This window comes from Engystomops pustulosus, chromosome 5 (assembly GCF_040894005.1).
Source record: "Engystomops pustulosus chromosome 5, aEngPut4.maternal, whole genome shotgun sequence".
Lineage (NCBI taxonomy): Eukaryota > Metazoa > Chordata > Amphibia > Anura > Leptodactylidae > Engystomops > Engystomops pustulosus.
Window position 1 is genome coordinate 68625415 of NC_092415.1, and position 14892 is coordinate 68640306.

Here is a 14892-nt window from a genome sequence, read left to right on the forward strand (position 1 = left end):
GCTGTTCTCCACTACAGATCACTCCACAGGCTCACAGCTCCTCTCCACACTGAGAGATCAGCTGACACACTGCAGCCAATAGGAGGTGAGAGAGGAGGAGGGGCAGAGATTGTGCTGTGATGTCTACTGCTTACCAGCTCCACAGGAGCCTACAGTAGCAGATACAAGGTAACTGCAGCCAGACATGTCTGCTCAGAGGAGTCCTCCCCTAACATGGATCATAGCAATGCAGCAGCCCTCTCCTCCCTCCACCATTAGTCAGGTCACACAGGAGCCTACAGCAATAGATACAAGGTAACTGCAGCCAGACATGTCTGCTCAGAGGAGTCTCCCCTAACATGGATCATAGCAATGTATCAGCCCTTTCCTCCCTCCACCATTAGTCAGGTCACACAGGAGCCTACAGCAGCAGATACAAGGTAACTGCAGACATACATGACTATCTGCTGCCCAGAGGAGTCCCCCCTAACATGGATCATAGCAATGTAGCAGCCCTCTCCTCCCTCCACCATTAGTCAGGTCACACAGGAGGCTGCAGAGATAACACAAGTAACAGGCTGAGCTCTGACCTCTCCTGATGCAGTCCTCCTCCTGTACTCTCCACCATACACTGTCCCTCCATGCTACACTGCTCTCCTGCAGTCATCCTCCTGTACTCTCCACCATACACTGTCCCTCCATGCTACACTGCTCTCCTGCAGTCATCCTCCTGTACTCTCCACCATACACTGTCCCTCCATGCTACACTGCTCTCCTGCAGTCATCCTCCTGTACTCTCCACCATTCACTGTCCCTCCATGTTACACTGCTCTCCTGCAAAGGGGCCCCTGTCCCTGACTAGCAGGGAAGTAGCTAAACATCAGCAACATGTGAGAAGCTGTCATCTATTTATCTCTCTATCTATCTCTATATCTATCTCTATATCTATCTCCTATCTATCTATCTATCTATCACATATCTATCACATATCCATCTATCTATCTATCTATCTATCACATATCTATCACATATCCATCTATCTATCTATCACATATCTATCACATATCCATCTATCTATCACATATCTATCTCCTATCTATCTATCTCTCTATCTATCTATCACATATCTATCACATATCCATCTATCTATCTATCTATCACATATCTATCACATATCCATCTATCTATCTATCACATATCTATCACATATCCATCTATCTATCACATATCTATCTCCTATCTATCTATCTCTCTATCTATCTATCACATATCTATCTATCTATCACATATCTATCTCCTATCTATCTATCTCTCTATCTATCTATCACATATCTATCTCCTATCTATCTATCTCTCTATCTATCTATCACATATCTATCTATCTATCTCCTATCTATCTATCTATCTATCTATCTCTCTATCTCTCTATCTCTCTATCTATCTATGACATATCTATCACATATCTATCTATCTATCACATATCCATCTATCTATCTATCTATCACATATCCATCTATCTATCTATCTATCACATATCCATCTATCTATCTATCTATCACATATCCATCTATCTATCTATCTATCACATATCCATCTATCTATCTATCTCTCTATCTATCTCTCTATCTATCACATATCTCTCTATCTATCACATATCTATCTATCTATCACATATCTATCTATCTATCACATATCTATCTATCTATCACATATCTATCTATCACATATCTATCTATCACATATCTATCTATCACATATCTATCTATCACATATCTATCTATCACATATCTATCTATCTATCTATCACATATCTATCTATCTATCACATATCTATCTATCTATCTATCACATATCTATCTATCTATCTATCTATCACATATCTATCTATCTATCTATCTAGTGATTTGGTTGCAATTCCTTACAAAATACACAGAAAGAGATTCAATCAACATACAAAAATACAAAAGTTTATTAGTAAAAGTTATAAAAACAACTATTGCACCTAATTTTGTACAATCAATGCATACAAGAAGAGCAAAACAATGTATTCTCACAGCATCATGGTCGTCAGGCGGACAGTAAAGTGTAAATATGTCGGAGGTCTAGAAAAATGCAGGGACGGCAAACTCCATGCGTATCCTCTCTTCAAAGTGACTTCCTCTGGGGTAAGTGGCACTTTGGAGTGACGATACACGTGGGGTTTGCCTCCCCTGCACCCACCTAGACTTCCGCCATTCATGTCAGCCTGACCGACCATGATGCTGTGAGAATACATAGTACATGTGTACTATGTGCAGTGTCCTGTGTAGTGTGCAGGGGGCGCCAGATTCAGGATTTCTGGCGCACGTTCTTCATGAATCTGGTGCCCCTGCACTGCTTTGACAGACTGCACCAACTTTTTTTGGTGCACTTTTAACATGGGGCGTATGACACATTTCAATTGGACTTCTATTGGATCAGTAAATGCAGGGACTATTTGAGCACAGCAGGTGGAAGGAGACTCTGAAGGCTGAGCGCTCTGTAGCAGTGAGTTGTGCAATAACTGCAGCTGTCAGTGCTGTGCCTGGCTAGGCCCCTCCCACATCTGCTTCTGTGTGGAGCAGAATAGAGGCTGAACACGCATCATAATAACAAATAGAAAGGTATCTTTACTTCCAGGTAACCATTACAAATAGATTTTTGAAATATTTTAACCTCTTTGACAGCTTTTTGTAGTCAATTGTTTCGTGGCATAACCCCTTTAAGGATAAAAAGAAGGGACTTACTCCATGAGCAGGCTGTTAATGTAGTCATTGCCATCCATATGTCCAAACTGGAAATCTCTATTAGCAAAAGATTGCATAATATATTAGGATATATCTCATCGCATGCAACTTGTTATTGTATTGAAAGTACATAAACATTTATTGTAATGTGTTCTTTTTCATGTATTACCTAATAATAATTCCTATGGACCTGCTGTTTGGCAGTACCTAGACCAGTACTTCATAGATCTAGTTCTGATCAATCACACCATCCAGTACATTAGCAGTACTGCGAGTTTGTCTTTGCTGATATGCTGTCACAGACCCGGTACCTGCCATGTGTAACTAGCAGGGGCCTCTGTTCCTGACACTAGTGATGCTTGTCATCACAGACAGTAGCATTGTCTTGTGTCTGACAGGAAAACTACATATAGGGAGCAGCTAATGTGCTGAGACAGGAGAGAGCAGCCTGTCCTGAGCACAAGTACCTGACAATCTAATGGAATACAAGACCAAACCTGTATAAAAGCTTAAATCTAACTTTTGATTTGTTTTTTTAGTTTTTGAAAGGTTTTCCAAAATTTTTAACCCCTTAAGGACGCAGGGTATTTTCAATCTTTTCTCGCTCTCCATCTTCAAAACTCCATAACTTTGTCATTTTTCCGTGTACAGAGCTGTGAGGGCTTATTTTGTACGTAACAAATGTTACTTTCCCGTGGTGTTATTTATTATTCCTTGCCATGTAGTGGGAAGCCGGAAAAAAATTGAATGGAAAAATTGAAAAAAAAAAAAACGCATGTGCGTCACGTTCTTGTGGGCTCAGTTTTTTACGACTTTCACTCTGCTCTTCAAATAACTCCTCTGCTTTATTCTTTGGTTCGGTACCATCGCCGTCATATCAAATTTATACAGGTTTTATTACGTTTTAATACATTTTCAAAAATTAAACGAATGTGTACAAAAAAAGAAAATTTTTTTTTTGCCATCTTCTGACGCAAATAACTTTTTCATACATTGGCGCACGGAGCTGTGTGATGTGTAATTTTTTGCGAAATGACCCGACGTTTTCAATGCTACCAGTTTGAGGACTGTGCAACATTTTGATCATTTATTACATTTCTTATGTCATGTAAAAATGTGTAAAAGTCGCGTTTTGGACATTTGGGCGCCATTTCCCGTCTTGGAGGTCACCGCCGTCAATAACCGTTTGTATATTTTGATAGATTAGGTATGACTGCGTCCCAAAATGCCCAATGTGTCTGTGCTTTTTACTGTTTATTATATTTTATATCAGTTCTAGGGAAAAGGGAGCGATTTGAACTTTTAATATTTTATAAATTTTTTACATTTTGAAACTTTTTTTTCTTTTTTTTTTTCACTATTTCTTAGAACATCTAGGGTACATTAACCTTAGATGGTCCGATCGATCCTACCATATACTGCAATACTACTGTATAGCAGTATATGGCATTTTTGCAGCACATTCATTACAATGAGCCACTGGCTCATTGTAATGAATCTGCAATAAACCAGATAGCCTCGGGTCTCATGAAGACCGGCGGCTACCATGGCAACCGATTGCCGCCCCCTGATGACGTTCGGGGGAGCGACGATCGAGGGAAAGATTGCTGGCGGCAACAACAGGTTAACACCTGCAATCGGTGCAAGCACCGACCGCAGGTGTTAGTGATGGGTCTTTGCTGTGACATGCATCTCTGTATAATCTCTTCATACACCCTTCACAGCTCCATGGCGGATATATCCGCCACGGAGCGTGAAGGGGTTAAAAATGGCCATTGTGGATTTATTATGAAGCTCACAGACAAGAGATCACAGACCACAAAATGTAAAGGAAACCTATCTTCAGCAATAATCTACTTAGTAGATCCTGATCCCCAAATATTCCTCTTCACTAAACAGTTTTAATTAATTTATAAAGTGTTCCCTATGGGGGAGATTTATCATTGGTTTTGTTGGGCTTTCTTGGCATAAAAAGGAGCCAAACATAGAGCTACTTCTAGTGCAACACCCTGCAAAGCCAGATTCATGAATTTCCATAGTCACTCCAGCTCCCTGCTGGTGTATGTGCTGTGACCTTTGCAAAGGTCCAAAGCCACTTCAGTAAATCTGACAGGCAGCGGAGCTCTAAAGACAGACATAGAACTGTCCCAAGGAGCCTGCCTAATGATAAATCTCCCCCTAATTACCATCGGTGACTACTGAGCTAAGCTAAGGTCACTCCACGCCCGAGTAGCCTCTGAAGTGCGTGTCCATTCTGGTGGTCCAGTGCAGGGAGACACTGCGCCTGCGCAGGCGCCCAGCTCACTGAGGCTACTTCACCCCCTGGGTAGTCTCTGAAGGTAATTAGCATAAGCATGAAATAAAGGTTACATCTCTATACATGAATAAAAACGGTTTAGGGAAGAGGCATATTTGGGGAATCTATCGTCAGAATCTAACGAAGATAGAAGAATTCGTAGATTTCCTATAAAAGTAGATTGTGAATTTCTAACGGCTAGTATATGGATCTAAAAGGATTCATATAGTGATATATGAGGGGTCTATAATGTTTATGTATCTCCGTTACCTTGCAACTATCCTGTTCCTGTGCACACTATGCAGTCCTTGACTTCTATATGAATACATGCTGCATTGCAATCCAGTAACCATCATCAAAAAAAACCTTAGATGAAATCTACCACCTGGATCTCTCACACTTGCGGTGCAGATCACATCAGAGTGCAATGTGTCAAAAACTGACATTTTCATCTGCATTTTTGTACATATTTGCCAGGAGGAATTAGTGTTTTTGCATTTACCATGCCCGCGCTGTTTGCGTTTTTACTGCATTTTCACGCACGTGTTTAAAATCACATGATTCTTCATTTGGTACCCACATGCCAATTCCTGCCTTTTTTTCACATCACGTTACAACCCATCCATTAAAAAACACATTGTACTTTGTCTCAGAGTGCAATGCATTTTTGATGCACCTCTATAGTGCGTTTTATGTGCATGACTTGCAAAAGTAGAGCATGATGAGATTTTTAACGTGTTTTAAAAAAAACATTCATGTGCGTAAAAACAAATACAAGTCTGACAAAACCTGTTGAATACAATGGGCCAAGGTTTCAATGCGAGTTTTGCGCGTCAAAAAGACACACAGAAAGGGGCCTTACTAAAGCAGCTTCAGTAGAAGATTCCTTATGGCACCCTTATGGCAAGATCTCTCTCTTGAGTTTTCAAGGCTTTAATTAATGTGAAAATTTACTTTGAAATATATGCAAATTAAGCCCCTGTCACGTTCTCACTTCCGCAGCCATGAACCAAACATACCTTGAGAATGCTGTAGCTACACTGATAAAGAAACATATCTTGTTTAATCCCTGTGATGAGTGGTTTTGCTGAAAAAACTATTATAAAATTATGATCATGAAGCTCTGTCACTTCTGTGCCTGGCTCAGTGCTTCTCCTTTTACATTAAATATGCACTGCTCGAGAGAATGATGTAATTATTGTGTTGTGTCTGACAGACAGAAGTAATCAATTGCTGCACCATCCCCCAGCTGCTGTGTATGAGTGATCCAGCTCTGGTTGATTAGTCCTGTCTGGACAGTTCAGGAAGCTCTGTGTAATGTGTTTATGAACAGCAGGCTTTCCTAAGGTCCTGAATGTTATAATAGCTTTTTCAGGAAAACCACCTAACTCTGGGATTAAACAAGATATGTTTCTGCATCAGTGTAGCTACAGCATTCTCAAGGTATGTTTGATTCATAATGCATGGAATCAAATGGTAGATTTCCTTTAAGGTTTGCTACAACCATTACCGTATTTTTCGGCCTATAAGGCGCACCAAAAATCCTTTAATTTTCTCAGAAATCAAAGGTGCGCCTTATAGGCCGGTGCGCCTTATATATGATACAGAAATGTACTACAGACAAGATGTACTGTACATTTACCAGTGTTTACTAGCTCCATCCCCAGAAATTTCCTGCACCTTCCCACACAGTATACAGGGTCCCTAGCTCCTGAAGTGCCCTGGCACCACAACTAACATTGTGCCTATCCTGCCCTCCCCTAGCAGGGAGAGAGCGGAGTTGCCATAGTGCCGACCACGAGGCAATCATCATCATCAGTAAACAATCCCCCATACCTGACAGCCCTGTAACAGGGGAAAGAGAAGCAGCCACAGGAATAACACCCTGGCTGAGGAGGGAAGGAGAAGGGGCAGAGGGAGACCGCTTAACCCCTGCTGCATCACCCTGCATTAACCCCCAGCAGCCCATACCTCTGAGATCGGAGCTCTCTGACACGCTGAAGACAAGTTTCCCAGGAAGTGTAGCTGGCTTGAACTGTGCACAGGTCTGCCACCTGCTGGTCATTTTTAGGTACTGCATTTGATCCTACGCCTTATACTCCAGTGCGCCTTATATATGAACCTAGATGTCTTAGCAGGCATTTATTAGAGGTGCGCCTTATAGGCCGAAAAATACGGTATTTCAATTGTTAACTAAAAGATTAGTTTTGCCACCCGATACAACAAAATAAAACATTTTCATAAAGTCGATGATGTTGTCATTCTTTTATTCCTCCTAAAAGAGCAGTAAATGGAAGACCACAGCAACGTAGCTGCATATAGACTTAGGACTTACCGGTGAAAATGATCTCTGTAGTCTCTTGCTACTTCTTGAACAATAGATTTCAGTCTATAGAAGCAAGGAAAACAAAACAGAAACTTTGTTGAAATTACACCATCGTAGTCACTGTGTGACTGGTTCACATTGGAATGGCTTGAGCAGTTTTTTTCACTGTCTGATTATTATTTCTATGAATACAGAGCTACAAGTACAAGTAGAAGGTAAAAAGTTAACATTTTATGGCACTATCATTAACATTTAATGTATTTAAGAAAAATAAAAATTGAAAAATAAAAGTACAATAACATTATAATTCCTGTATATATCTGAACAAGGTTCAAGAGTCATTGCTAAAAAGGAGATTGCGAATAGTCAAATCCCATCTACAACCATAAAATATGCAGGCCACTACAAGACACTATAAAATTAAAAACACAAAAAGTAAATGAAAATTGATTATGAACAGTAACTAAATAACATGGGGTCAGTCACTGACATGACATCTTATGCTGCAGCTGTAATCTGCCATAAAATAAGAGGTCACCTGCCAAGAAGCAGAAGGGGTCAGCAAGTAGTGGCAGGAGCTGGAACACAGGCTGAGTTTATTTTATCATTTTGGATTCATCTGTACTGTCTAAAACTGGACAATCCTATATTTTTTATTCATCACAAAGAGACTAAAAATATTTAAAAACAGATAAAAAGATAATGGATATCACTTCCAGGTATAAAGCGCATCAAATGGGCAATGCATTAAATTGGGAATGGGAGGTCATTGAATGTTCTTACCCAGTATGTTCCACTGAATTATTCTTCTCATCAATAACAGCGACAGCCACAAGTTTTCCTACAAAAAATACTTATATTTATACTATTAAGTGGACAGTACTTTAGAATTTAACATGAATATGGATCCTAATGTTACTCGCCTCCCGACTACTGAAGCAATCACACTTTCATAGTCAATACAGGCAGTCCCCGGGTTATGTACAAGATAGGGTCCGGAGGTTTGTTCTTAAGTTGAATTTGTATGCAATTCGAAACTGTATAGTTTATAATTGTAGATCCGGACAAAAAAAATTTTGTCCCCAGTGACAATCGAAGTTTAAACATTTTTTGCTGTAATGGGAGCAAGGATTATCAATAAAGCTTCATTACAGACACTTTACAGCTGACTATTGCTATCTGGGACTATAGTAACATCCAGAGAGCTTCACCAGAGGTCAGAGGGGTCTGTCTGCAACTATGGGCTGTCTGTAAGTCGGGTGTCCTTAAGTAGGGGACCGCCTGTATGTGGATTGACAGGCAGTCCCTGACTTTAGAATACCTGACTTACAGGTTTTTTTTTTTTGCTGTTTTTTTTTTTTTTTACTTTAGCCCCAGGATGTGATGGTCAACATAAAAGTTATCAAAAATGTCTGTAATGAAGCTTTATTGTTAATCCTTATTACAATGCCCAAATTTATGAACATTCTATTGTCACAGGGATGGAAAAATACTTTGTCTGATCAATTATACTAGTTCCGACTTTCATACGAATTCAACTTTAAAAAAAACATACAGAACCTCTCTTGTATGTAACAAGTATAGGAATACTCAATGTGGCACTATGTAAGTAATTATATAATTCTATGCAATTATATAATATTTTTATGATAAGGTTAAGCTTTTCTGAGATTTGTTAAAAGATGAGTACAAATTGCTTAAAAGGGACAATTCAGCCCATGAAATGTGCATTATAATGAAAGAATTATTTTCACTGGTGGCTGTTTTTATTAGTTATGCCTATCGTTTGGTCTGTATCTCTTGTCATGTGTGGCTGGGAGCAATGTAAGAATATTGATAATGATATTTTTGATATTTGTAAAATGCACGTTTGATAAATGCAGGGGTCATTTTTATATACTAAACCTACCGTATTTTCGGACTATTATAATGCGCACCGTCAATAAATGCCTGCTAAAACATCTAGGTTCATATATATGGCGCACCGGATTATAAGGGGTCTCCATTCCAAATTTGTGTTGGTGGGCACAGCGTGGAGGGTCTCATCAGTTATCAGGTTGTCAGTATCTTTTTTTTAAAGTCAAGATTTGCTTTTCTGTAGATCTGCTTCGTAAATCTAGTAGTGCGAAACATATAATTCTGTAGATCTGCTTGGTAAATCTAGTAGTGCGAAACATATAATTCCATGGGTATGTGAAATATAAATATTTCAATGGAAATATGGAATATTTTGCTCCAAAAAATTATAGTTATGGTTGTATTATCATGTAAGATGATAAGTTTTAAAATTTGTCTATATTGGACCCCAGAATTTCTGGGAGCAGCCCAGGTACCTTCTTGTATTGAAAAATACACCATCTGCGCACCAAAAGCAGGGTGGTGACCCAGTGTTGTTATTCAATCACATTATTTAAGATATTTGAGAGTTCAAAAGACTATCTCCAAAATATTAATAATAAATAAAAATCTAATTATTTATTCAAAGTTTCCTTAAGATATCATAAATACAATATAGGGAGGACTCAACTTAAGAACACCTGACTTACAGACGACCCTAGTTACAAGTTGACCTCTAGTAAACTTCTCTGGATGGTGGTAATATACTAAATTGACTGCAATGATCAACTGATAATCCCTGATGTCATCAAAACCCCAAATTTTGAAAATACAATTGTCACAGGGACTACACTTACAAATGGGACCCGTTTTATAATTTTTTTAAAATTAATTAATTAATATAATTCATAATAATTTTTTAGATTGTGTTTGTTGGGGGGGGGGGGGGGCGTGGTGAACATTATTCTAATATATTTCTTAAACAAATTCTGCTTAGTTTGTAAAGATAAAAAATGAATCTACTCCGTCCCATAGAGATCAGATATTCCAGCCTGTACAGCGAGGGCCTACGGAGGCTGCTTGAGCTCACATCTAATCTCCCTGTGTGTGGTTAAACATCTCACTTTCAGCTTTATATTTGAAAATACTGTCAGGGAGAGAGGAGAAAGAATTAACACTCACAGCCGTGTAACAAACAGGAAAAGAGAGTGGATAGAGACCAGTCTTCAATCCTGTAGACAGATTTGCCCTAGCAACATAGAAGTAACTAGAATGTAACTAAGGGGCACATAGCAGCCGGTTTCTTTACAAACAAAGCAGAATTTCTTAATGAAGCATATTAGAAAAATCTTTACAACACTCCAACTCCCCCCTCCTCCAAAAATATCAAAAATCATCTGAAATGACAGTTATGCTTTAATGGGCACCTACCACCAGGATGAAGGACTGTAAAGCAAATGAGCCAGATGGGGCTCCAGGCTCCATACAGTCTTTCATCCTGGTTGTAGATGTCCTTTAAGAACAAACCTACAGAACCTTGTTCATAACCCGGGGACTGCTTGACCAACTAAAATATAAAATCAGCACACACAAGCATGTTATGAGATGCTTGCCAGGCAGTATATTCCATAGATTTATTACCTGTGTCACCCAGCTCATACAACGTAAATCCATCGACATGAAGGTAACCCTCAAACCTCTCCTTATTAACCCAGCTTGATAAATCACCATCTTCATATTCTAAACAGAAATGAGAAAACACCCATGAATACAAAGCATATCAAGATGATTTGTTGGTTTGATTAAATTATTATACAGGTGTTTTAGGAAAACAATGTTAAACCATTTGAATTTATATTGAAATATCCACATTTGCAATTTTGTAATATAAAAAAATGAACACAAAATTAAAATAGTCAGAATAACAAAAAATTTACTGTATGCACTCCCCCTCCAGCATAACTATCCCCTGGTAAAGTTTCTCATGTGACCTGTTGTCAGCGGATGACTGGGGCTGTACATTTATTGCTGTATGTGCATGTCCTTGGCACACAGTTCTGACTACATTGCCCTCTTTCTCTGTCGGAAGCCAGTAGAACATCGCAGGAAGTCCTGAATCTTACCGCCGGTGACCTGTGGCTCCCACTGACTATTAAGAAACTTCACCAAAGCAAATAAGATTAGTGTCTTATACTTGCCCAGGTCATGTTTATTATTAGTGGACAACCCCTTAAAGGGGTGTTTCTACTAATTATTAAATATGGCAAGTTCTAACATATTCCTATAACTATAGTCATTTGTCTTCTACATATTGGATGGATTGCATTAATCTACAAGCCCAAACCTCTCATCACCCTTAGCAAAACATGGTTTTTTGAATATTAAATGTGGCATTGCCGATTTCTGTAAACAGAGGAAGCGGGAGAGCAATAATTATATGTTTATTGTTTTAATAGACCCCCAAGCCTTGTATAGCTTTTTTTTTTTTAATATCCCGAAAAAAACCTTTTAAAGTTCATCCTTCTGACTGTCTACTTATGGTCTTAGATTTTTATAGAGAAAAAAAATAATCACACAATACTACCAACAAGCCATGAGACATGAAGCATCATGGAATTCATGACAATAGAGAGAATTTTAAATTATTAACTAGACAAAGAATAAACATCAGATTATTAGAAAACAGTAAGTGAAGGAAAATATTTTCAATAGCATATTATTGCAGTGAATTCAAAGAACTTTTTTTATTACACATTCGTGAAACACCTGTGTACAAGTTAATGGTTTCCCCTTTTATAGTCCACTGCCATGTGTCATACACAATTTCTATCTTCCTCTGGATCATTTAGGAAAAAACCCCTAGAATTTCCATCAACTTAACTTTTCACTCTAGTATTTGTGCTTAATAAACATTAACCATACTGACTATTATTTAAGCTGTTGAAATGGAACAACAAACACACTGTCACAGCAATTATCCGTATGTGCTGCTTTCTAGAATACAAGTTTCAATTTCTCAGTAAAGACTCGCCTACAAAAAATCATCACATAAAGGAAGGCACAAGTGATGGGTTTTCATAATATCCAGGTAACGGCTGCAAGATGAACACCAGGATCAAATTATCCATAAATGTGATTTCCATTATCATAACAGCTCTAATTGTGTAAGTACCACACAAGGTATCATTAAAAGTATAGGATACAAACAATGTTGCTTTTATCCTCTTTGCAGTCTTGGGGGGAAAAGGGGCAACTATGGCAATGTTTATAGTGTAAAAGTTTTTTTTTTTTAATTGGGAAATAGAAATGTTTATTTTTAGATACTTGCTATTAGTCTTTTGTGTCTGTTTTACTTTATATGTCGCCCATATTTGTTTTATTCTATTCTTTTATTGTCTCCCAGGCTTTTCTTTTATGGATTCCACTTATCAAATACCAAACCGTTATGCTTGCCTCCTCCGGTGCTCCCATTGTCCCACGCTGCCATCCGAGCCATGCCAGTTTGTTAACAGGGACAGACACGCTCTGCTCAGATTACTTCCACCTACCTGGCTTGTCCACTTGGCGTGCCAGGCGGGCAGAAGTAGTCTGAGTGGAGCGCGTCTGCCTCTGTAAACAAACAGGGGCACCACACAGATGAATGTCGTCGCGGTCCAACAAGAGCGCAGTAGAAGGCAAGTTTCTTTTTTTCTGCAGCCCACCTTTTGGTCACGTATTTAAATTTTAATGCTAGGAAGAAAAGTGCAGATTTGGACATTTGTGCTTACTTAATTTCTTTTTTATTTTGTGTGATATCACTATTGCAGTATATTTTAAATATATACTGCTTTGCTAGGAGGTGCACAGAGGGGCAGGCAGCTAAAGACATAGTTAGAAAGGCAACCCCCAACTGGCTGCATACGGTGGGATTTAGGGATTATAATGTATGTTCTAGGTGTGGAAGTGAGGGGGCGCATTTAAAGCATTTATTTTTTTAGGATGAATTCTATGTCAGACCTGAAAAAAGGGGTATGTTGTAAATCTATTCGAGAAAGTCGGGCCTTTGGATAGCTAATGCTACCCTTCCTTCTGCGTCCACCTGTAATTGTAATCTTTGTGGATAAATAACTATGCTTTTTCCTATGCATCTTTATGCTATAAAAGCTTCTATGTATTACAACATGGCATAACAATTCATATTGTATGACATCCCTTTGGACTTCTTGATGTTATTACTGATTCACGTCTGACAACTCTTTGGACCACATGATGCATGTCATTCACGGTCTGTGTTTAGTGCTACTGCTTCGGGAGGAGGGATTTTCTTGTTTGTATGGGTTTGTGTTGGTAAGACTTCATGGGTAAATTTGAAAATATTTTAGTAAAAAAAGATTTGGATTTAAAAAAAAAAAAAAAAAAACAAGAGTGACAGGTCTTGGACTGATGTGCCCACCAGTGATATAAAGGGGGTGCTGATGTGCTTCTGCAAAGGTGCCGAGAAGGTAAACGGATGAAATGGATTTAACGTCAGGTAATATATAAGGAACAATAGTTGGCCCTGTCATCTACTAAAGAGATTATGAGGCTATTTTATAGTATTTATAGGAGATTTATAAAATGAATACAATGTACATGAACAAGAATGAACCTCAGACTAAAAACAACAGCGCTTATAGCAGTTACAAATCATCTAGACAAAAGTTGCATACAGTGAATGTATAAAATACCATAATACCTGTTGTCTAGCAGAATAAAAAATGTAAAATAAATAATATAAAATATAAATACAAATGTATAGGGCCAGACTGGGAAAAGTACTAATAATCTCTAGTGCTAGGTGGGGCCACACCAGACGTATAGAGAATGTTTGTACTTATAACAACCATTGCCCTGGATGTAAAACACTTTTGATTTTTACTTATACAATATAGCTTTTGGTTTTTTATGCTATTACATAGGACATTGGTTGTTATATGTACATAGAGAAGAATGTGAATTTGTGTTTATTCACTAGCTAACTTCTTTTTCAGGTTCTTATGGTACTGGTGCCGGTGCCAAGTAACATTAAATGTTCAGGTTATAAACCAGCCTGATAGGAGAAGCCAGAAACTACAGATCTACTGCAGTAATGCCGACATAATAGATACATTAAAGAAACTTCAATTTCATCTTCCAGAGAATGTAAAACAGGAGGAAACAACTATATGGGACAAAGTTAAACTTGAGTTCATATTTTTAAAGAAAGACATTTTACCATTCCACCCACACATGGTGGACAATAACATCAATGAAGTGCTCTTACAATTGAAAAAAGAAAAAGGACTATATGCTCAATTCCCTGAAAAGAAAAGCCCATCATTTACCATCTACCTGTACAAGAAATGGTGTTTTGCAGGGTGAGAATAACAGCCCATGGATGTGGATGAGTGAAACACAAGCTCACCGCCCGCCCCCTATCATCATACTTACTTCTCTCCTCAGAGACATCACATGAGAAGAAATATCACCCAACCGACCACCATACAATAATTCTGCCGGTTCTAAATTTAACTCCCACCTACACCGGTGAGTGAGGATTACTAGTGGTCCAATCATCATCCAACCACCACTCCTGTCTGCTCCTTGGCTGAGACTGTGTCATTACGAGTAACAAAATTTTATGGGCTTTCTAAAGTAGGAGAAGTTATCTCACAGATGTTGGTCATCTACAA

At 38.5% G+C, this 14892-nt stretch overlaps 1 protein-coding gene across 3 annotated transcripts in view; it reads right to left on the reverse strand.

The window, feature by feature from the left end:
* The window catches only part of TMX3 (thioredoxin related transmembrane protein 3), a 63268-nt gene that overhangs the window by 25567 nt on the left and 22809 nt on the right, over nt 1-14892 (reverse strand). For all 3 annotated transcript variants that reach the window (XM_072152305.1, XM_072152302.1, XM_072152303.1), the window contains exons 10-13: nt 10844-10942; nt 8150-8207; nt 7376-7429; nt 2745-2801 (exon numbers count right to left, since the gene is read on the reverse strand). In XM_072152305.1, the coding sequence (XP_072008406.1) occupies nt 2745-2801; nt 7376-7429; nt 8150-8207; nt 10844-10942 (268 nt within the window). The remainder of the gene's footprint in view (nt 1-2744; nt 2802-7375; nt 7430-8149; nt 8208-10843; nt 10943-14892) is intronic.